Below are 24,393 nucleotides of genomic sequence, written 5' to 3' on the forward strand. Positions count from 1 at the left end.
ACAGTCAGATAGCTTCATGGCCTTATTACTGTTAGCAGCCTAGATTTCATGCTCAAGTCCTTGAGTGGGGCAAAGCTACAATCACAATAATTGGCATTGAAAGGAATTTCTCTCTTCACATTTCTGAATGTTTCCCTTCATTGAGCCAATCATCTTGGAAATTAAATTAGCAAATTCTTGCAGCGGAAATTCTTCAGACAATTGAGGAATGCCATTGAACCTATCTTAACTCATCCATCCAGGACAGCCCTACAGTTTTCCATCATGATGCCCAAATATTTCAGCAGTGAAAAAACTTGGATCTGGAATACTGGGCTAACCTATGACATAGGAAAAAAAAGGACAGATCTTCAAGCTAATAAGAGGTTAATTTACAACTGATGTCTGGAATCTCTCAACACAGTGATGGGCACATACAATGAATTTGCTACAAAGTCTCACTTCTGAACAATATTCATTGATTTCCTAAAGAGAAACTGGAAATGCTGGAAAAACTCAGCAGGCCTGACAGCATCTGTGGAGAGAAAAACAGAGTTAGCGTTTCAAGTCCATATGACCGTCCTTTAGCGCTAAAGAGAAGTAGATTCGAAACGTTAAGTGCTTTTCTCCCAACAGATGCTGTCAGACCTGCCAGCGTTCTCTGCTTTTTCAAATTTCCAGCATCCACAACATTTTGCTTTTATTTCATTGATTTCCTGTTCCTTTTGGCCTGTGTGTTGCTCCTGCAGCCTGAAACCTTTAGATCCAGAATCTGCTGCTCTGGCTTTACCCTTTTTTTCTGTTTTAGCTTCGGCCACAGAGCCTTCCGTTGTTTCAGCCACTAACATCCTCAACCCACCTCCCAAGTGCCACCAAAATCTAGATTGCTCCCCCTAAACATCTCGGCCTTCTTATCTTTCTCCCCAGCTTCAAAAATCTTCTCAAAACTTACATCTTCAGTTCAACCCCTTGCCCTTTTTCTCAATTGTCCAGTCTGCTGTTCTTCTTGCCTTCAGAAGGCACTTTGGAAGTTTAATTTTCCCCTATGTGATTTACTTCATATGGTTAACATGGAAAACCATGCATCAAAAACTGGACCACTTTCAGGTTTAGGCAGCAAATGTTCCACCTGCTAGCGGATCTCTGGCAGAGGAACCTGGGGAGAATTGCCTCCTTCTTTGCGCTTAGTTTGTTTTAAGTGGTAGTACCTAAATCCACATGAACTATTTTGAACGGCATGTGGGCGGCATGTAACCTACCATTCTGCCAACACCCTCCAATCTACCAGCCAAATGGAACGTCAAAAATAAATTGCAGTAATGTCCCATGCGACAAAGTTCGGGAAATTTCTAGGTTAATTTTTCCATTTAAATATTAACATTTCAAATTCAGCAAAATTGACTTTTATAATTGTCTGTCTTTTGAGACTAATAGCAGACTCGAAGTGTTAATATACCTGCAACAAAATTGAATAAAATTGCTTCATCTTTCACCAAACTAACAATACTGCGATGAATTTCATTTCTAGGATTAGGAATGCCAGCTGTAGGCAATAAGAAATGGCGTCACTAAATTGAAACATATATTTCAATCTGAATCATTCAGTGGTACAGCTCTCTTGTACTCTTGAAAAGTATGTACAAAAATTTACCGATCAGTTCTTAACAGATACATTTCTGGGGTTTGGGGGGGAGAGGGTTTATAAGTAAATTACGTTGAACCAAGTTAAATAGTCCTCATTCTTGAATTTGCTGTCACCTTTCACATTCCTTATAGATTAAATTATTGAACCACACCGTTTAGAAATCTTAATCACTCCATTATACCAAATAGAATTTTTATTTTCTTTGCCACATTTTAATTTAAGCATTCTATAAGAAGATACTCTGGACTTCGGAGGGCCCTGACTTAAATAACTGTTGCCTTGTTTAATCAAGTTTATGTTTTGAAAAGATGCGCGTAATGAATGTAATTTTCCAAAAATTGCCTGGGTATTAATCCTTTACACCTGCAGTGATTATATCATACTTGTTCATGTGTGCATGTATGCCACCATCCATTAATGACATGGAGCGTAACAGTATTCCGGTGTCCCGCGTAACATCTATTACTCGTTGGAAAATCTAAAATGGCAGGATATGGATTCCCTACCAAAAACAATTACAATTCTGTAATCATAATTTTAGGGTTTGGATAACATTTTTTCTATTTAATTTTCTTAAACAACGTTCCTCTTTCCAATTTGCTCCTAAAAACATTGGCTCCTTGGGTTATGGTTCCATTGGCACCTAATTGCTTTACTGGAACCATCGTCAAGTGTCTCATGGTGTCTACAGGTTTTAGTTTTGGACCATGAGGATGCCCATCTCGACCCCCACCCTCCCATGCACACTCCACCACAAAGAAGTTGTTATTTTAAAAGGACAATCAAAATTGGACAGATTTGATACCTACTTTTAACCATTATCTCTTTATGCTGCTTATATTTATGCTTTATGTTTCATTATTGCACTTCCAGAGCCTGGAAATTTTACACCAGTGCGTGATGGGCCAGCCACCCCACGGCTTCGTTCAGTGAGTTCCTATGGGAATATCCGTGCAGCTACTTCGGTGCGGAACTTGAATAAGTCTCTTCAAAATCTAAATTTAAATGAAGAAAGTGAGTATGACTGCAGCCTGTGATAAATAGGTATTAGTATCAATAATAGTTGGCTGGCACAGACTTCCTATGCCTACATAATTGGTTGCTGTGAATCCTAACAATGTAGTTTGTAACTACATGATGTTCTGACTTTCATTTAAGAGCTCACCAGATACAATGGTGAAGAATTACAAAATACGCTGAATCTGTTCCCTCCTTAGACACAGCAGTCACCACATCTGGCTTAACATCTGGAAGAGAATAGGAATAAGAAGAAGGATCAGTGTCCAAATGTAGCACTTTCTATGGCTCATTATCTTGTCTCCCAAATAGGTTCAGTAAACTAAACTGGCCAGTGCTGATCTAATTGAAAACCCACACAGCTTTCATTATGTCATAGACTGGTTGTGTATTTGATTTGAAACTTTGTCAGCAACTTTGTTTGGTTGTGACTCCATGCACATTGAAGAGGCTCAGACCCATAATTGAAACTATCAGATGAACTATTCGATGCAGATTTATTCTGTATCCCACTGTAAGTTGGACCAAATATCTGTGCAATTGATTTTTACACAGTGATCCAATTCCATGTGAATTGTTTTTAGACAGACCTTTCACTGTAACTTAAACACCTTACCCTTTCTTTGTGCTGTAAGTTTTAAAATCCATTTTCTTTGCTAATGGAAATTTTTATGGATGTATTTGAGCACACACTTAGATATCCAGTCAATGTTTGGAGAATTAATTATGTAAAGTTGAACTGCATTCACATTATATCCATAACAATGATATAATGGACTACCCATATTTACAACCACTCCCTTGAAATGCTATTTCATGTGGCCTGTCTACCCCTATCATGTCAATTGCAGATAAAAGCCATCTCTGATCACTCCACTCTCACCGCAACACCCCCCCGCCCCCTGCTTCCTTTTGTGTGTCTGCCCTTGTAAGTAAAAGCTCCTCCCTAAGATACATACAACACATCCAAATTCCAAATTGTTTAGACATTGGCCTTCCATTCACCACATTTCTGTGGTTACCATCCTGCTCAATCATACCCTCACCTCCTCCTTTGATGCCCTTATCCCCATTAAAACCATTACTCTTACTCTCACCCTCATCATTACCCTGACTCCTGCCCAAGGTTTGCAGACTTGAATGTTTATGACAGGCAACAGGATTAGTTATTCATGACCAGATCTGGCTGGACCTCACAAAGCACCATTGGGCCCTAAACTCCTTTGCCAAAACTGCTGACTATTCCTGCATCATTCTAGAATGCAAAAATAACCTTCAATGCTTTTCTTCACTATACCCTTCTCCCTGCCCCTTCACCTTCACCAACAAGTGTGAGAAGCCGTAGACTTCTTTATCGCTGAGACCATCCTTTGAGCTACCGCTTCCCTCTAGCCCACCAGACCTAACGTCCCAAAAGGTTCTCCCCTCCTCTACCCCTGCACTCACATCTTTTTCTGGTTTCCTTCCTCTATTCCCTCTTGATCTCTCTGAATTCATCCTGTCCATTGCTTGATCCTATTCCCATCAAAATGCTGACAACCCATCTTCGCCCCCATGTTAGCTGATACCTTAAAATCCTGCTGTTTGCAGCTTCGTGGTTCACTCACCCACATTTTGTACACTGAATAGCGCATCGCGTGAGCAGTTTTTGCTCATCCGCGGCGTCTTCTCCCTCTCTCTTTCCCCGGGGGAGACAACAACCGTAATGGAGCAGAGATCGGAATGCTGGCAACTGAAGTGCAGCCTGAACGAGGGAATTAACACAGAAATGTCAGAATCTCGCTGCAATAATGGCTGTGTTCATCTTGAAATCTTCACTGATGTATTGCTCAGAAGCTCCCCTATCTGTCAGATGCAGGTACTGCACCGCAATTTAGAAAGGGTAACTGCCCAAACCAATGCTCCCTTGGCATGGCTGGAACCTAAGTCAGCCCCATGGAAAAGCATGTTCGTTGTTCGTGATTTCACTATTTGCAATGTTTTGCAGGAACGTAACCCCCGCAAATGGCAGGACTTTATTGTTAACACTTCTGTCTCCAGCATCTCCTTCACCTTCAAATCTGCAATTATCATCATTCTCAAGGAACCCATCTTTGACCCCTTTGTCTTTGCACTTCTTTATAAAAAAAAACAAATTGCTTGAAATTATATCTGCTCTCTTATGGGCAGGTATACATTTTTAAACTGTAGTCATTGTAACCACAGATCTAGGATGAATACATATCAAATCTTTCACGTCATTAATTATCCAAATATTAATGAACCAAAAGCTAACGTAACATTTTACTGATGTTTATGCAAGTGATTAAGACTTCAATGTCCAGCCATAAAAATTCTCCATTAAGTAAATAGATTTAAACATTTCTGCAGCACAGGAAAAGCAGCAATAAATTTGACCTTAAGTTACTCAAAATCCTAAATCTGATTTGATCTTTAAAATTTATATGACATAAGTCTTTTTTTATGAAAGGAAATAGAAAGAATTGTGCTCTGGCATATGAAATAAAATAATTCAGCTGTCAGCTTCTGTTGAACCTTTCCAGTTTTGAACCTGTTCAGCGAGCCTAGTACACTGAAAGAGATATGGTATTTAATGTGCAAGGTTACTCTGTAATATGTGATATTTCAAGTGTTAGTTATGAGCTAGTGCTTGATCAATGCAAAAGTACTATCCAGCTACAAAAAAAAGTTTGTTATTCAGTAATCTTTGCTAATGGTATCTGGTGTGTAAAACTTATACCACTTCACTGAAGTTGTAAATCTAAAACCAATTCATGAATATTCAGTCATATTATGCAGTGCATTCATTTCTAATTGAGGTTCAGAAAATTTGTAGAATCTGTTGTTAACACATTTAGTGACACTCCAGAGAAAGCTGGCATCTTCAGCCTGGACCGTATGTACCTCTCAATTCAATTTTCCAAGGTATCAACCAACAGAGATTAAAATATGTTGTAATTAGATAATTGTAAAGTGGCATCACTTCATTTTAAAGGGGGCATGCATTTTGAAACTAAATTTCTTCAAATGATTAAAGTTAAAAGATTTTCCGCCTGAAAGGTGTATGTTTAACCAGTGCAACATCCCTGTAAATATCATTTTGCTTATGTGCTGTAGCCACAGATAGCCAGTGTCTTAAGAACGGTCCACATTTGAATAGATTTTTTTTTGGTTCATGCAAGAATGTAACTTGTTACTTTTCCCTTCCAATAAGCCTGCATAAGTTTGACAGCTGACGAGCTACATAATTGCTGGCTAGAGTTCTATATCACTCTGTAGCATGACGCAGTTTTGGATTTCCACCATTAACAATTCTGAAATTAAAAATGATCAAATTTAAAGGGTATTTAGTCATTTGTATAGCCCTTCCTACTTTCAAATTTTAGTCATATGCCCTGGACAGAGATGCTTTTACTTTTCCAATGTGCAATGCCAGAAGCAGTGGTCAGATATTTTCCTATTGGGCGAGAGGAAAACTATGCTGGTCACTCTTTTGCATCTCTAAACGAAAAGTTGCAAAGGAAATCTATTTCCATACATCTTAGAACAGTTGGGTATAGACTGATATTTGCGAGCAGGTTACCTGCCCAATCTCTCAACTGCTGATGGAACGAGAGAAAGTTATGAAATAGCATTTGCTATCTTTCGTGAAAAATAACCAGTTGGGCAGAGTCCAGCCACACACACAACAGTGCCTTAGGGTGAGTTGCCGCATTTAGCAGTGAAGGGCTAGGGGTACATATGAATGAAGAATAAAATTATGTCTTAAGCAAATGATGGGAGCAAGGTTTAATTAAATGGAGAGAGAAAAGGCCCATTATATTTCTATTATCGTGAAATTTCAAATTGTGTTCTCCAGCTTTCAAAGATTTTAATCTCGAGTTTCTCAAGTCAATATAAGGATTATCATGTTTTTCTTTGAAATAAAGTGATTGAAAAGTGAATGTCAAAATAACATTCACTGTACAGAGTAGGGGATAGAATCATGGCAGTCAAGCTAGAAAATCATGTATTTAAGTATCATGTTACTAAAGGTGTTTAGTTGTTCTTCATCTTGATTTTCATTCTCTTTCAGCTGGTGGTTCAAACCCTTTCTCTCCTGGGTATCTAAGCACCAGCAGTAGTGCCAGTAGTACCCTGGGAAGCCCTGACAACGATGAGTACATCCTTTCTTTTGAAACCATAGATAAAATGAGGAGAGTCAGTTCCTACAGCTCCTTGAACTCGTTAATAGGTAAGACTTCAGGATATTGATTTCTCACAGGAGGCACTCTGTTTTCTGCATTCTCTAAGAATCCATTTGCATTCAGAATCTCCATCATGTGTGAAATTTCTTCCCAGGATTATACTTAAGGGGTGGTTCGTTAAATTTAAATAATACTTTCCTCTTCCCTGAAGTTCTTCCTTGCGCAGACTCTAGATAGGAATGAATTTGGTACTCCACTTGAGCAAGTCTGATTGAGGTGAATTTTATCCAGGAATTAATTCACTGGACTGGCGTTTAATTCTTCTCAGAGTAAGCTATTACAGTAGTAAACACACTTTTTATCTGCTTGTTTCTTTCTTCTTGTTGTGTTACACCCCTTCACCCTGTAGCCTGCTTCACCATTAGATGCTATTGGTACATATTAGGATATCTGAATGATTCAGTAGTCTACTTATAATAAATAATTTGCTTTACCTGATTTCCATATACTTATGGTGTTCAATGTCTACAGTTATGCCTGCCAACTACCCGATGCTTCAGAAACTTAGTGCAATAATATAAGCCGCTGTGCTTGAGGGAAAAATTATATTGTATTTGAACTGTAACTGGACAGTCTGTACAAAGTTAAGTGATCACAGCCAGGGTGGCAGAACGCTTGCTACAATTGACAACTGTAACCCTGGATGAAATGAGAAAAATGGCCAGCACCTGTGAGAACAGGCTCTAACTTGGCAGTAACATGAACAACTTGTGCCTTTAATGTAGCAAAGATCAAAACCAGAAACAACCTACTAACCAAACTTGTTGGATCTACACAACATTCTGGACCTCAGCACTTGCCCTATCATACTCTGCAGCAGGGTACTGTGCACCTGTCTGACAAAAGTCATCTCACACACACCTTGTTGATGCTCAGTTGAATGCAACAATGCGCATCATAATTGGGACTCTCCACTCAACATCCCTTCCCTGTCTTCCTGTTCTTGCAAACATCACTGCACCACACAACTGCTGACTGATGAAAACCCACAAGCTGATTGAAGCCGCCTGTGCTGCACCTCACTTACCAATCCATGATGACCTGTTCAATTGACCTACTGCCCGCCTTCCATCTTGGCCCCCCCCATTTGGAGCACCCTTTCCTGAGCAAGATCTACTAGCAGGCATTCTTTGGATCAAGGAATGAGAAACACAGGAAGTCACTAACAAGTTCCTTGTGACAAACCCCATCTGTCAAATGGCAGGCTTTGAACTGCCACAGTGACGGTGGCCCTTGGTAAACAGGTTCAAGACAGGCGAGGGCCCCTGTGTAGTCAAACTCCACCACTGGGGCCTCTGTACAAATTCCTCAGGCACTTGTGGAAAGACACAAACAACGCTGCAAGTTACCGAGGAGCGCCCTCTCTACAGACTTAAGTGGCAGACTAATCACCTTAAACTCAGCAAATGAGGCTATCGCTTGGCACTGGGGATTTGCATTCACTAAATAAATAAAAAAATGTATACCAAAAAGCTTCACACCAGTGCAATCAGACAAAAATTGACCCAGAGTCAAGGGAAGAGATAATAGGACAGGTGACCCAAACATTTGGTCAGAAAGGTAGGGTTTAAAGGAGGAAAGAAATATAGTTAGGTGAAGAGATTTGGAGTCAGAAACGCAGAATGTGGTACCTGGATGGCTAAAGCCTCTACAGTTGAATAGCTGCTTTCTAGGCTACTACTTTGAAGACTGTGCAAGGTTTAGGAACGTTTGTGAAACTGTACTCCAGCAAGGAGGCAATGAGAGGAAGGATATAGGAGAAAATTGCTTGTAAAAAGGCGAAGAAGAACTTATCTTTGCAAAAAGGATAATTCCTCGTTCGCGCTATTTTAGTTAGGCGTCAACCTTCCTTAATTTCCAGGCCTTGCGCTAAGAAAAGGTGAAACCCCGGCCATGATCCAGAAGCAGCTTTAAGCTGATTTAGTGTTTAATTAGCCTAAATCCGCTTGCTGAGGCTGGATGGGAACGTGGCTTCACTCAATATGGATGTGGGATTACATACAAAATTTGAGTGTGTTAGCTGAGGCCCATATTAAACTGATAGCAAGCGCACTAGTATTACTTTATAAATAAAACTCACATTTAAATAATCACTGCTGAAGAGGCTGGTTAGTTTTAGATCTCCCCATGTGATATTGCTCAGCCCCACTTCCCATTGCTGACGGTGCCTATTATCAATCTTCTGCTTGCCTGCATCCAGAAACATCTTGGTTATCTTCTGTACCCTAGGTTTTAAAAAAGGTAGGAAATAAATTGACTACCTAGTTCAAAGAACACGCAATCAATACAGCAACTTACACTTACTGCAGAAATACACTCAAAATCATAGCATTGTACCTGAAAGTATTACGCAACATTTCTACCATACTGAGATTTTAAAAGTGTTGTGTAACTCGATCAACATGAGCAAGTGGCCTTGATTTTTGTACGTTTGGATAATAGAGTATAACTTCCAAACACTACAAGAAACCTGGTATTATGAATTAATACAATTGTCCATGTTTCTTCAGAATAAGTTGTTTTAAGTTTTACTAAAAGGTTTTCTTGTATGCAGCTGTGTTTACTAAAAGGCTAGGATCCTAGCCGTTTCTCCCTTGATGCTCTACGATTGATTGATGTTAGAGGCATTGTCATAGAATTTATCTACACTTAAACTGTAAATTATTGCTACATTATTGTTAAATTATTGAATGTGCAAGTACACTAAAAAGAACAGAGCATTATTGAGAATCCTGCATTATTTCTCTTGTGAAGGGATTGTCAAAACATTAGACTGCACTGTCTAGGCACTATAAATGCTATTTTAAAGAGCAATTGCATTTATATAATGCTATTTGCAACCTCAGAATATGCCAATGCACTTTAAGTCAATGAAATATGTCATTCTTGCAGGAAGCATTCAACCAATTTGTGCACAGCAAGGTCCCACAGACATCTGTAAATATTAATCAAATAATTTGTTGTAGGGATATTGTTTGAAAGATAGATGTTGGCTAGGAAAATGAGGAGCACTCCGCTGCCATAGGATATTATACCTCCACCTGAGAGGACAAACAGAGCCTTCGTTGAACATCTCATCTGAAAGATGGCGTCTCTGACAGTGCAGCATTCAATCAATACTGCATTAAATGTTTCAGCTGGATTTTGTGCTCGAGTGCTGTGGCATGGAAGTAGTGCTTCCAGTGAGCCAAGCCAACACCTAATGGTTAATCTTACATTGTGTTTATACTGGGATACCAGCTCCCATTCCCACATCCATAGAAACAGCATTGATATTGTGGGACAAATCTTACAGAACCCAGTCTACTTTTTGTTTAAAACCAATGTGATTGCAATTGTTTTTAAGTCATAAATAGTACTCTCCCCAATTGCTGGATAAGACCTGCATAGGACCAAGATAAAAAAGCTGTTGGTTGGCACTGTGCTTCAAAATGTCGCATTGTCAGTGGCTTAAAAAAAGGCAGCAAGCTGCTTTGCATTTCTCCTGTCATTGAAAGATACGAGTTGAGGCCCCTTATTTTGTTAGTGTGCACTGCCTGCGGCTTGATCATTTAACAATTCATCTTTGTTTACTTTCCGTTTGTCACTTCTTTTGCCTTCTGTGTAAAACTAAAGAGAGTGTTAAACTATCAGAATTCGAGTTGTTTTATGTTATGTCTTTTTGCTAAGAGAGTCTTATAGTTTTAAAAGCACAGCCACAAGATAAGGAGTGCATAAGTCAAGAAATTATTTTTAACTTAAAGACTCCAAACTACTGCTTAATGTCATTTTGAGCTAATGGAGTTTATTTTCACTCTCCTCTCCACCATCGCAGAAGTGGAATATACAATATCCGTAAAGGATTACTTCATTTTGCCTCACTGTTTCTTTCTGGATTTTTAAATATATTCACTGTTATTAGAACTGCGTACAGTGAACCACACAATGATTAAGTTTTTTAAATCAAACTTATAAGGAATTGCTATTTATTATCATTTCTATTTTGATTTCAGCAAAATGTGATGGAAATTAGAAGGACTGGCAATGGCAGAGTATGAGGAAGCTTTATTAAAACAGATAGTCAACCTAGTCATAGCGTGGAATTAAAATCAAACAGAAACTGTTGAGTTTAGTAGCTGATGGTGATGCCAAGCTATTGTTGAGACAATCCAGGATTGTTCTGGATGACCCAATATTTTATCTCCCTATTAGCCTACATAATGGCCAATTATTCCAATTATTTTTATTCTAAATATTAATCAAACAAAGTAACTTTAAAATGTGCACAGAAGAAATCAGTTTCAGAGAAGTAAAGACTGCTTCTCAGTGGTTTGGATGCAAAGCCCTCAGCCCATTGGGAGGGGTCAGGAGAAGGCAAATGGCCAAACTGACCTTGACCCAGGTTCTAGAACCACATGAAATTAATAGATGAATTCCACATCCTGCACCTTTAAAAGAGTGATCAGAAGAAAACTTAGGAGCTTAGAAATAGAAGCAGAAATAAATACAGCAGTAAAAATCCCTTATCAAAGTAGTAAGACAAGTCAGAAGAGGTGAAAATTAAAGAGGTTACAAACAGGCCTAAAGGTGAGATTGAACACAAAAAAGCCAACATTATGAATGACTAATATCCCAAAGTATTCACAAGGGAAAAGGCATAAGTAACATGTCCCCAGTAAATAAAACCCAATTAAAAGCAATGACTTTGAAAACCCAAAACAGACCAAAAGGGCTATAAACAAATAAATCTCCTGGGACAGATATTTTATTTGAACATTGAGAAACTGAGGTGGTGATCTGTGAGGCACTGATGAACATTATCAGCCTTGACTCAGTGATAACACACTCACCCCTGAGTCAGACAGTAGTGGGTTCAATCTCCCCTCAGAGACCTGAGAATGTAATCTATGTTGACATTTCAGTGCATCACTAAGGGAGTGTGCTGCATTGTCAGATGCAGTCTTTTGGAAAAAAATGCAAAAGCAAAGCCTCACCTGCCCCCTCAGGTGAATGTAAAAGATTCTATGGCACTATTCAAAGATCCACTGGGCAGTTATCCCACTGTCCTCTTCAACATGTATTCCTCAACTAGCATAATTAAAAACAAATTGTCTGATCGTTTATCTCATTCCTTGCTGTATCAAATTGTCTACCTTGTTTCCTAACATTATAACAGTGGCCGTGCCTAAAATGCACTTAACTGTTCGTGAAATGCTTTGCAAAGTCCTGAAGTTTATTCTTATTCAGGATTCAGTGGACATTAGGGCAATACCAGGTTGGAAACAAGCTCGCATGATACCCATAAGAGGTGCAGGCAACCACAGGTCCATGATTCCCACTACCAATCCTAGTGATAGAATGCAATTGATTATGAGGAGTAAACTTGAGGATTATCTCTTCAATAATAATCTATTAAATAAGTAGCTAAAATGAACTCAAAAGAGAAGGACCCTGCCTGACTTGCCACCTCCACTTCTTTGAGAAAGTAACAGTGCGAGTGGACTGTGAAAATATCAAAGACATGATATGCTTAGACTTTCAACAAAGCATTTGGGGAAAGGCTATTGATTAAACTCAAAGCTGTGGAGATTCAGGGCAAATCCTGGGAATGGGGAAGAAATTGGCTGAAGTGAGCAAGTATTCATGAGGGGAGTGGTGTGGGTGGAAAAGAAAACACTGAGTGGAGTAAACCAGTCCCACTACTGTTCCTAATTTATGTTAATGATTTAGGATTCAAAAACTTATTTGCAAAGTGGTAAAATAGTGTGGCCCAGATTTTGTCCCAGAGACTTTGGTGTGGGACTTGAACCATGACATTCTGGCTCAAAGGCAATAGTGCTACGACTAATCCAGAGCTGCCAGCACTGATCAGGACACTTGGAAACCACCCTGAAAATTTCCCTGATCTTCAAACAGTGCAAAAGGATCTTTTCTCTTGTCAGCAGCAGTTCTACGATGGGTTTACATTAGTCCAAGTCATGAAATGATAAAGCACAGAAGGCACTTTGGCCCTCGTGTCTCTGCTGGCTCGTTTGGTAGAGCTGTCTTATTAAACGCCTCATAGTCCTGCCTTTTTCAAGTTTTTTTTCCAAGTGTTCATCCAATTCCCTTTTGAATATTACTGTTGGATCTGCTTCCAACAACCTTTCAGGTAGTGCATTCCAAATCATCACAACTTGCTGTTTGAAAGCTAAAGAACTTTTCTCATGTCACCTCTGGCTCTTCTGCCAATCATTATACCTATGTCCTATGGTTACTGGCCTTCTCCCGATGGCAATGTTTTTGTTGGTGCTTTCAATTTGGTTCCAGTCTTAATTAGCTATCAGTTGTTGTGACTTTTTGTCTTTGTAAGTTATTAAATACTGATAGGTTTTTTAGTCGTTTTTTTCCACACTACTCCATTTTTGCGGTGCTTGACATCAATACTTTGATTTCAAGATAGTTTATTGTCCATACCAAATTCTTTAGTGAATGGCAGTAACCAGATTCAGAAGTTGTAGTTACCATTTGGCCTTTCCTGAGACAGATATCCAGCAACATTGATTTTGCTGTCTTTCCACATTGTATAGCTTCTAAACATTTAGAATGAGATTCTTTCTAATGAATGAAATGCTAAAAAAGATTTCTCTGACTCCTGCAACCTCCTCCAGCTCTTGTCAGGAATCTGTATTACCCCCTTCCATTGAACTGTTGCCAGAATTGACTATTCTCAGGTTAAAATTTTGTCAGTGAAGGCCCACACATTTGTAATGTTAATTATTTGACAGCGGAGATTTTCCCAATGCAAACTCTGGAACTGTGATGAGCTGTGAGGCTTTGAATAAGTCTCTGGCCACAGGTGGTTTGGAGTGCTTTCATTGCTTCTTCCTCCATTGGCCTCAAGCAGAACCTAATCACGTTATCAAGTCTTAAAAATCAATTGCAGTACCATCAGAGGTATTCGCTCTGAAAATCCTTCTGAAGAAACACTTCAACTTGGTTGTTGAGGGGTCTCAAATCCTATATTGCTGTACTAGTGCAACCCATCTGGCCCTTAAAGGGGAAATAAAGCATAACATAAGAACTAGGAGCAGGAATATGCAATTCAGCCCCTCCAGCCTGCCCCACCATTCAGTACAATCATGGCTGACCTCATTTTGGCCTCAACTCCATATTCCCAGCCTCTCCCCAGAACCTTTCAACCCGTTACAAATTAAATTTCTGTTTATCTTCTCAAATTTATTCAGCGTCCCGGCATCCACTGCACTCTGAGGTAGTGAATTCCACAGATTCACGACCCTTTGAGAAAAGTAATTCCGCCTCATCTCTGATTTAAATCTACCACCCCTTAGCCTAAAACTATGGCTCTCGTTCTAGAATGCCCCACAAAGGGAAACATCTGCCCCATGTCTACTTTGTCTATCCCCTTTAACATCTTATATACCTCAACTAGATCTCCTCTCATCCTTCAAAACTCTAGTGAGTATAAGCCTAAATTGCTCAATCTCTCCTCGTAAGATAAACCCCGCATCTCTGGAATCAATCTAGTGAACCTCCTCTGAACTGCCTCCAGTGCAACTACATCTTTCCTTAAGTAAGGGAACCAAATCTGTGCACAGTACTCCAGGTGTGATTTCACCAATGCCTTGTACAGTTGCAACCACACTTCCCTATTTTTATACTCTATTCCGTTAGTAATAAATGCAAAATTCCATTTGTCTTCCTTATTAAATGTCTGCAGTCAGCTTCACTTGAAGCATCCTCATATCAAAGGATCCTGCTCTCATGCCCACATGTCTCTGCTTGGCCTGCTGCAATATCCCAGTGAGGCCCAAAGCAAACTGGAGGAACAGAACCTCATCTTCCGAATAGGCAATTTATAGCCTTCCTGATCTCACATTGAGTTCAACAACTTCAGACCATGAAACTCTCTCCTCTATCCTCACCCTTTTTAACCCCCTTTTTTCTAAATTTATTTTTATTTTTTATCCACTTATTTTTATCTTTATTCATTTATCCATGGTTTTATCCCCATTTTATCCCTTCTATCCCATTTTCTATCCTTTTTTCTTTACTTCAGGCTGCATTGAACTATATGCAGTGCCCTTAGAATTGAAAAATAGGTGTGGGCCATATAGACACAAATTCGTTATGTTGGAGCTGAAAGGTTCGGTGGAAACCTACATTCTCTGCCATAAGAATGTAAAGTTTATAAGGGCATAACATTTAAAAAAAAAATGTCCTTTGTGTTTAGATTATGTAAACATTATGCTCAACAGAAACACTTCAATTTTACATTATGTAAGTGTTCTCAATATTCAGTTGCTACTCCATGGGAACTCTTTTAAAAAAACTGCATAAATCATCATTTTGACAATCTTTCACATTTAACAAGCCAGTCCTCATAAATGTGATGTTTTGCTAAATATTCATATGCAGGGCAGTAAGCTGCTTTCTACCTACTCAGTGCAATGATGAATCTAATTGTTTTTCCCTCTGAAGAAAGTTGGTATGTTATAGCGTATATATAAATTAAAAAATATAATTGATTGGCAGCTGGTTGATATTTCAGAAATTCTGCTGTGAACAGCATTACACTGTTCTAATTGATTTCTGTGGCATTGCGGTGATAATAGTTAACTGCTATTGATTTCTCAGCCACCTTGCAATATGCCAAAAACTAGTGCGTTCTACAGATTAGACTTTGTCAGAAGTTGCAGGATCCAAATTAAAGCCATGTAAACAGGTATGGTCAATTGTGCTCTTCAAATGTCTCAGCAGTGACCACCAATAGAAAGTCGGGTCACCAGGTCAAGCTTTCTTTCAGCATTACCAATCCCGGCACGACAACATTGGTGTTTTGCAGCTAGGGGTATAACAGCCCTAGGGTGGAACAAAGCAAGGTATATGACCTAAATTGATGCAAGATTGCTCTGTTTTTGAGCTATTTACATTCCAGATGAAGTGTCCAGACGCTGGGATTAAGTCAGCCTGTTCACAACCTTGGTGTCACATTTGACCCCAAGATGAGCTTCCAATCCCATATTTGCGCCCATTTTAGTCTCCTCAACATCACCCGATTTCGCCCCGGCCTCAGCTCACCTGCTGCTCAATCCATCGTTCATGCCTTCGTTACCTCGATGCTTGACTATCTTAACACACTCCTGACTCATCTCCCACATTATACCTTCTGTAAACTTTAGGTCACCCAAAACCCTGCTGCCCGTATCTTAACTCGCACCAAGTTCAGTTCCCCTATCATTTTTGCGTTTGCTGACCCACATTGCCTCTTGATCAAGCAACATCTTAATTGTAAAATTCTCATCCTTGTTTTCAGATCCCTCCATGGCCTCGCCACTCCCTATCTCCGTAACGTACTCCAACCCCACAAGTCTCCGAGATATCTGTGCCGTTCTAATTTTGGCCTATTGTACATCCCCAATTTTAACTGTGCCTTCAATTAACTAATCCCCAAACTCTGGAATACCCTCCCTACACTTCTCCCCCCTCTCTACCTTGCATTCCTCCTTTAAGACACTCCTTTAAAATCTACCTTTTTGACCAAGCTTTTGGCCACCTGCTTATATCACCTTTTGTGGCTTGTTGTTATACTTTGTTTTATAATGCTCCTGGGACGAATCTTATTCCCTTATTACGTTAAAGGCGCTATACGAATGTAAGTTATTGTTGAATGTGACATTTGGAGCACATGTTGAAGGCTTGGAGAAATTTCAAGTCTGTTTTCGAGTGTTAGAACTCTGAACTCTTGGTGACTTCACAATTGATTTGCAATAATATTCAGATGCGATGCTTCTGCTTTGGAAGCATTAAATCGATGTTCAGCCAATTCAACCCACTCTTAGGAACCTAATGCAATATAGCACTATTGACAAAGGTCAATTGTTGTCTGTTGTTCTGAGCTATTAAATCAACCTTAGCATATGCAGCATCAGCAAACCTCATCCAAAAGAGCAATTGGCCCTCTGTTTCTGGGCTGAGGGAAAAAATAATCCGTGAATTCCATTCCTAATGGTTATCTGACCACTTCCAAAAGTGAATATGTTTTGATGCCTTTTCAGGATCAGATAAGATAGTATTATGATTAGTTTGTCAAGTCTCACATATGAAGCATGATTCTATTTTAGGCTGAGTGCGCTATTAAGTTTTAAACACTTAAATTTGATGTACTGCGTTTAATTCTGGTAACCGTAACTAGAGCCAGGATTTCGAGGCTGTGCAATTAAGAGTGAACAAACTGATCTTGGTTTTGAGAGGTGTGAGCTAAAAGGAGAGTCTGAAGAATCTATGAACAAGATGACCCGGGACAGATAATTTTCAAATAGTTAAAATCCGTAAAAGAATAGATATTTTGTACCCTGATCACATGCCCCGTTAGTGCGCTTAGTTCAAACTGTTCTTGTAAACCTTTTGAAATATTTTTCCCTCAGGAATCTGGTATGGAAATTTTGCAGTTCTTTTGGAGTAAAGTGATTTAAGTTAGATTACACAGATAACTTAATCGTGAAGGAATGAATGAGTTTGTCCACCCATTGAGAGTGTTAGCCACACTATTATGATTCATTTCATGCTGATCACTTTGTCTCTTCAAATTATTCCAGGTTAGATTGAACATGTTCTGTTGTGGTTTTTGCCCCTCCCTCTTTCTTATCTAGCTTTTTTTGAAGTCTATTCTCCTATCTGTAAATGTTATATTACCTCATATACCTTATAATGATGGAGGCACATCCAAAGGGTTGCCTTGTGCTCACCACTCTGATCAAATATTTACTATTACACACTGTCACTTTGATGTCAGCAGCTTACATACTGTCTTCAGAAGCTTTTGTTGGCATAACATTGGTAAGCACTCTTCAGCAGCAGGCCAAGGCTTTGCAGTTGCTTATTAAAGATGGATTACAGTGACAAGTCTATAAAGTATCACACCTTAGTTAATTGGGAAGATGTGCTTAAGTTGCAGACACTTTTATTTTGTCCCTACAATTATAAATTGTAACGAACCAGAACTTGGAAGTTTTTCTTTATTCAACATGTGCAAACTTACCTTTTGTGAAGAAAATGTAATTATTTATGTTTTGTCATATAGTTACGACAGACGCTAACTTGGCTGTCTTCCTAGAAGCCTGACATTCTCACGTCCACAGACTTAAATTTGATTGCATACTCTAGAATGTTTTTTTTTAAATAATTGCAAAATCTCTGATTTCCCCATGCACAGAAAATTCTGACAATGGTACCATTCAACAAGATCATGTATCCACAGAGTTGTTGTTTAAAGTGATTTCATTACATATGGCCATCTCCTAGCTGAACTCTGAGATTGTTGATTAAATTGTCTCTTGGACTTGGGTATGTTTGATCTTCCTGGAAATGGACATAGAACAAGCTTGATCCATGATTTAACCTGATCTTTAGACCATGGAAACTCCCACCTTGCTATCTCCATAACATGCTGCCTTTCTCTTGTATTATTTGTACGTAAGCATTTTGTATTTTGTAAAGAAAATATCTGAACTATAAAAATACTTTCATAGTTGTTCAGTAGTACAGAACTTGAGTATTGCTGAAAAAAAGATTTTTTTTTTGCCTAAGCTTTTTGTCTTAGGCTCATCAGGACAATTTGCAAGAATGACAAATGTAAATGGAATAACAATTTATACTATATGAGAAGAGAATGCTGATTGGTTGGCAAGTGGACTCTGGTAGAGGCATTGCCATGGAGGAAGGCATCAACTGGTGCTTTCTATATGGCAACACTTCTATCAATCAGAGTTTACTTGCCAACCAATCAGCACTTTCTTCTCATATAGTATAAATTGTTGTTCCCTTTATGTTCGTTATTCTTGTGAATTGCCCTGATGAGTGCAATACAAAAAACTTTGACAAAAATGCCTTTATTTCAGCAATACCCAAAAAAATGTTTGAAGTATTTTAAAGAAACTGTCCTTGCCCCCACTTTTGGTTATATTACATTGAGTTTTTAATGAAAGAGGCCAATGTTTTGGTTTAGCATAACATAGAATTGTAAAATCACAATATAGAAGGCAGCCATTTGACCCATCGTGTTTGTAGCGGCCCTTTGAATTAGTTCTTCTTTCCCTTGCATGTTTTTAATTTATTAAATATATACCCAATTCCCTTTTTAAAGCCATTATTGAATCTGATCTGGCTGTGTATTCCAGATCATAACATGCTCTGTTTTTAAATTAAAAATATCTCCTCTTTGGTGCTTTTGCCAATTATCTTACACCCTGTCCTCTGGTTACCAATCAACCTGTTGGTGGAAACGTTTCTCCCATTCCCTCTACCAAAACTTCATTATTTTGAATACCTCTATTAAATCTCCCCTTAACCTCCTCTGCTGTTAGGAGAACGATCCCAGTTTACCCAGTCTCTCCATAGAGCTGAAGTCCCTCATCACTGGCATTCTGGGAAATCTCCTCTGCACCCCATGCAAAGCCTTGACATCCTTCCTAAATTGTGATGCACAAGATTGGACAACAGTATTCTAGCTAAGGCCGAACAAGTGATATATAAAGGTTTAGCATTACTTCCTTGATTCATATTTATAAAACCAAGGATCCCATATGCTTTTTGAACAACTTAGTCAACCCTGACCTGCCACCTTCAAAGTACATTCAGTCCCATTAAAATTGTGCCATTAGTTTATATCCCCTTTTCTTACTCTCTCCCAAAATGCATCACTTCACACTTCTCTGCATTAAATTCCATCTGCCATTTGTCTGCACATTTCCCCAACCTATCTCTCCTGAAGCCTGCTTCTACCCTCCCCGCTGTTCACTACTGCAAACTTTGGAATTGTGACCCCTGTCCCAAAGTTCAGGCCATTGATATATATCCAAAAGAGCTGTGGCCTGAATGCACACCCCTCAGGGATAACACTGTGTATTTATTTCCATTTTGACAAGCAACCATTCACCCAGACTCTCTGCTTACTATTTCTTAGCCAATTTTGTATCTATGCTGCTACTGCCCCTTTAATTGCATGGGCTTCATCCCTGCAGTTATTACACACAACACATTGTGTGATTTGCTGCACAAATGCTACAATTTTGCTTAACATGTCCCAGAGGCAGTGAAAATCTCTCAGAAATATGATGCACCAAATTACCTTTCCTGTAAATAGTGCTGAATGGCATTAATTTTTGGTAATTTTAGTCTTAAACAGGTGACAAACTCATTTTCAGTTGAATTTTATTACCAGTTCCTAAATGGTTGTTTATTGACGTGTAATTTTGATCTTTTCTATTTTATCCGCTTTTAGCTGCTAAGTTCTTTACTGCACAAGTATGATTACAGCTTCATTATCAGTTGTTTACCTGCTGAATTATTTATGTATATCCTCCAGCATCATAATAATTATATGCTCTTAGTTCTCTGAATGATGTAGTGGGTCGAAATCTATTTTATTACTGGGATAGGAGAGAATTGGCTTCAAGCATCCAACTAATGAGTTCCATAGAAGTGTGGAATAAAAGTATTGGAGGTCTTTGTAGCACTATGGTACATTAATTGCTTCACTGGTGTACTTTCTTGTAAAGTTTATATCAAATTCTGGCAAAGTTGCCAATGTTTCATGTATGCAGCAATTTTAAAATAATTTGTAGAAATGCTGATGAGTGATAGATTTGAGAGTAAACTTCACTGTTATTTAAGAGTTTAAAAAAGTCAAGTATTAGACACCAAACCATTACAAAAGCAACTTACAGTAGGAGGAACATGGGGTGAAAGGTGCTAAATATATCCGGTTTAGTTTTTACCTGATGTATTAATGAGTGAATTTCCACTGAGTCAAAGAATTTCCTCTTTTTAAAGGTGTATCATTCAACAGTGTCTACACCCAGATTTGGCGTGTTCTGCTTCACCTGGCAGCTGATCCTTTCCCAGAAGTCTCAGACCTTGCTATGAAGGTGCTGAACAATACAGCTTACAAGGTATGGTGGACAGCAATGGCATTCCTTAAATACTGAATATTTGAAAACAGTGAATGTAAATGTGCCCTATTTGGTTCCCTTCCAAGTGTCATTTTGGTTCATTTGGTAGCAAGCTCACTCCTGAATCAGTAAGCTATGCGTTCAAACCTCATTTCAGGGCTTGAGTACATTAACTAAGCTGACCTTTTAGTGCAGTACTGTGAAAGTGCTGCAGTGCCTCTCAGGTGAGATGTTATATAAAGGTTGTATCTGCCTTTTCTTATGGGTCAGCTGGATGTGAAGTATAGTGCATCATTTGTCTGTATTTATGTACATAAGCATATGTATGTATAATGTCTAAAGATGCTTTTAAAGTTATTTTTGCAATATACAGTTTCTGACTCTTTAAACAGTCGTGAGGCTAACTTTCTAACTTAATAGAGATGCATGTGTTAAAACAAATTGCTATTCTTAAAGCTGAATATCCACCCACAGGCTATTATCTAATTTTCTACTATCTGTCATTAGATAACTTTTTGAGGTTTTCTTGAGCTGATCTAAGAATATGAATTTTGAAGCAAGAGCATAGAGCTTTGAACACACATGAAGCAAAAAGTTATATCTATTGGAGGTGGAGTGGGGGTGGGGAGGAGGAGAAAAACAATGTGTTTTGTAAAGAAAATGGCAAAGATGCACTAATGCAAATGTTAGTTCTGATCTTTGCTGCATTAAGTGGCATCAGTCACTCCTGTAAAATGCCTGAGTGTCTTTTGTGAAAGTTGACTCTCACTGTCCTATATTGAATTGTATGATAACATAACTCATGGATGTACCAGTAGCATCCCTCGGTGATCTATGTTGGATATTTGCCATTCACACGAATGTTTCTTCAATACCTGCTAGGGCAGAAAGACCAAATACTTGGTGATGCAAGGCAAGATCTGAATCAGGAAATTGCTTTCTTTCACTGATTCTGAGATAAAGTGCCAATCATAATCAAAGCTCCCTGTTCCACTCAGTTTAACTTAGCTTCCCCATAAATAGAGAAAATAGTGAATTCACTTAGCAGATTGGCAGTGGTGGATTATCATACTCTGATTTTAAGAATTATCGTGCCTTCTGTACAGCAACAGGCTATTAAAACTGAATCCCTCAGCATTGGCCTGGAGTCTAAGTGCACGTACCCCCTCCCACTGCTGTCTACAGACTCTAGCGATAGTTTTCAGTCCGGCTGACAATCCTCACTTAAGAGCTGAATGCACCAGCTTTACTTGACAATGACCCTGAAGAATTCAATTGATAGAGTTGTCACAGTAGCATGAAGTGTAACTGATCATTAGGAGATTAAACTATCTTGCATTGTCCCCCTGTATGGTGGTTCAGCTGTCATGTCTGAGTCCTAATCTGAATCGTTCAGTCCTGATTCTCCTATGCTTTAGCCATTTGAGAGCTAGGTTTAACTGAAAGAAGAATTTTAATCATACGTTACACCAACCCCCATCCCCCAAACCCCCACAATGGGAGCATAATCAGAAATTCTACATTGTGACCAGTGTAGCATGTCACATGTAAGGATCACTGGGTCACCATGAATTTTGGCCTTAAACTTAAAGTTGTCTGCTAATATATTAGGTGACACTTGAATGTGGCTGTCTTTTACCTTTGAATGAGAGGATGATCAGTGAAATGTACAATACAAGATACCCCAGTTGAATGCATGTACGTATATATCTGAAGCTCTAGAAATCTCTGCCACTTCTTTGAAAATAGAAAGACTGTCTCCAGAGATACTGTGGAGAAGATCAGAGTGATTTTCAAAATTCAGAGCTGTGGGAATCTGCAAGTGGTTTTACTTGTTTGTCTTTGCTTGTGTAGATAAAGTTGAAATTCTGCAGCTAATGAATCATTAAAATGGAAGCCTTTGTAGGGGGGAAGATTTTGCTTTTGAACATCTTTTTCTTGTAGGTTATTCTTGTAGGTTTGAGCTAGAATATTGAAAATAGCTTCTGATTATTTTCATTTTTGAACCATCAATAGAACATATAATTCATATTGTTGGAATGGCTAGTATTATGGCATACCATGCCCTTTAATCTTCTCCGTGAGAATATTTAAATCCTACAGTTTTTCTCAGCAATGTATCATGTATGTTGTAAAGGGAAGGCAAGTATCCCCTCTGCTTTCCCCGTAATTAACTATTCATTGTGCAATGCATTTCTTACCAGTGCCTTTTCCTAGTCTAGTGCTCCTATGCAGTGCTGCTTCAGTGGCTGCAATATGTCTGGTGGAAGGCTGCTGATTTTCATTGGGGAATACAGTACATAGCCTTGCAGGGCCCAGCTTCAGACTGCACTACCTCTCCATGGGCGGCAACAGCCTGGGCGAGCTGACTGAGAGACACCAAACAGGGCATTGGCGGAGTGGCAATAATGGGAGTATGATTGCTGCCGTCCTGAGAGGGGACAGCAGACTTGCGCTCCTCCGCAGTGCCACTGCCAGTTTCTCGAGGTGGCCCTCAGTAATCTGCCTGAGGGCAGATTGCCGGATTGCCATGAGAGCCTGGCACGCCCCCCTTGAGCACTGAGATCCACGACTGTGATGGCAGCCTTCCGGCCTCCATCTGAGCTCCCACTGAGATGTTAAGTGGTTTCCCGCCTGTGCTGTAGTGGAAGCTGCGGCAGTGGCCACCAGGCACTGCAAAACCTGAGAGTGAAAATGGACAGTGTGCTTCAGGGCAGCCAATTTATTGCAATGAAAGAAAACCTAAGTATAGCTAAATCAAATCAAGAATGTTTAGATGGAAATTGTAACTATTAAAATAAAAGGGTTGGATGTAACTTCTAAAATTGAAGATTAAAGTTGTACTCCTAAAATTTGCATGTTTGTGTTATGACATAAAAGGGCTTCAGAACATACTGACAAACAGTTGGCCATCCACTTCCATCCATTCCAAACCTGTTTATCTTAAATCACAAGAGCAATTCAAAGAACAGCAATCTTCATGTTGCTAATATTGTTTTTTGCCTGAAGTTCAGGAGAAATTCACCAACTTGAAACACAATTATCTGCTCTTTATTGCTCTAGGCTTGTTTTGCCACATAGATAGATTGAAATTTTCCTTAAGCAGGCCGAGGTTTTATGCAAACCAACGTGGAATCGACAACTTTATTCTCTGAAGTATTTAGCCTAACGTGGTTCTTGTCTAACATTTAACCTGCACTGCAATATCCAGCTTATTGGAGAGTATTTGGGATGTCTACCACAGCTCCAGCCTTCCAGTTCCTGTTTATGTGTTCTAACCTACTCCAATATTAAATTACAAACTCATTGACCTGAGAACTAAAATCAGCTCAAGGGTTAACCCACCTTTTTCACCATTCTTAAAACGTAAGAGTTTATTTGGACAAATGACCTTGAGCCTGTTCTTTCCTAGGCATGTAGTGTGCAGTGTTTCAGGATGAGCTGCAGCCTATTGAATATTTTGAGTCATGACTGACCAAGAAGCCTGGATGTGTTGGTCAGAACTACTGACCATTGAAATGCTTGCATCTTAATGCCTTTTTCCTTTGAAGATTATAATTGAAGGAATATTGCC

At 39.1% G+C, this 24,393-nt stretch overlaps 1 protein-coding gene across 5 annotated transcripts in view; it reads left to right on the forward strand.

The window, feature by feature from the left end:
• Positions 1-24,393, forward strand: part of rptor (regulatory associated protein of MTOR, complex 1) — a 337,285-nt gene that overhangs the window by 218,464 nt on the left and 94,428 nt on the right. For all 5 annotated transcript variants that reach the window (XM_041216771.1, XM_041216772.1, XM_041216769.1 and 2 more), the window contains 3 exons: positions 2,498-2,638; positions 6,717-6,875; positions 20,701-20,819. In XM_041216771.1, coding sequence (XP_041072705.1) covers positions 2,498-2,638; positions 6,717-6,875; positions 20,701-20,819 — 419 coding nt within the window. The remainder of the gene's footprint in view (positions 1-2,497; positions 2,639-6,716; positions 6,876-20,700; positions 20,820-24,393) is intronic.

Source organism: Carcharodon carcharias, chromosome 22 (assembly GCF_017639515.1).
Source record: "Carcharodon carcharias isolate sCarCar2 chromosome 22, sCarCar2.pri, whole genome shotgun sequence".
NCBI classification, from domain to species: domain Eukaryota; kingdom Metazoa; phylum Chordata; class Chondrichthyes; order Lamniformes; family Lamnidae; genus Carcharodon; species Carcharodon carcharias.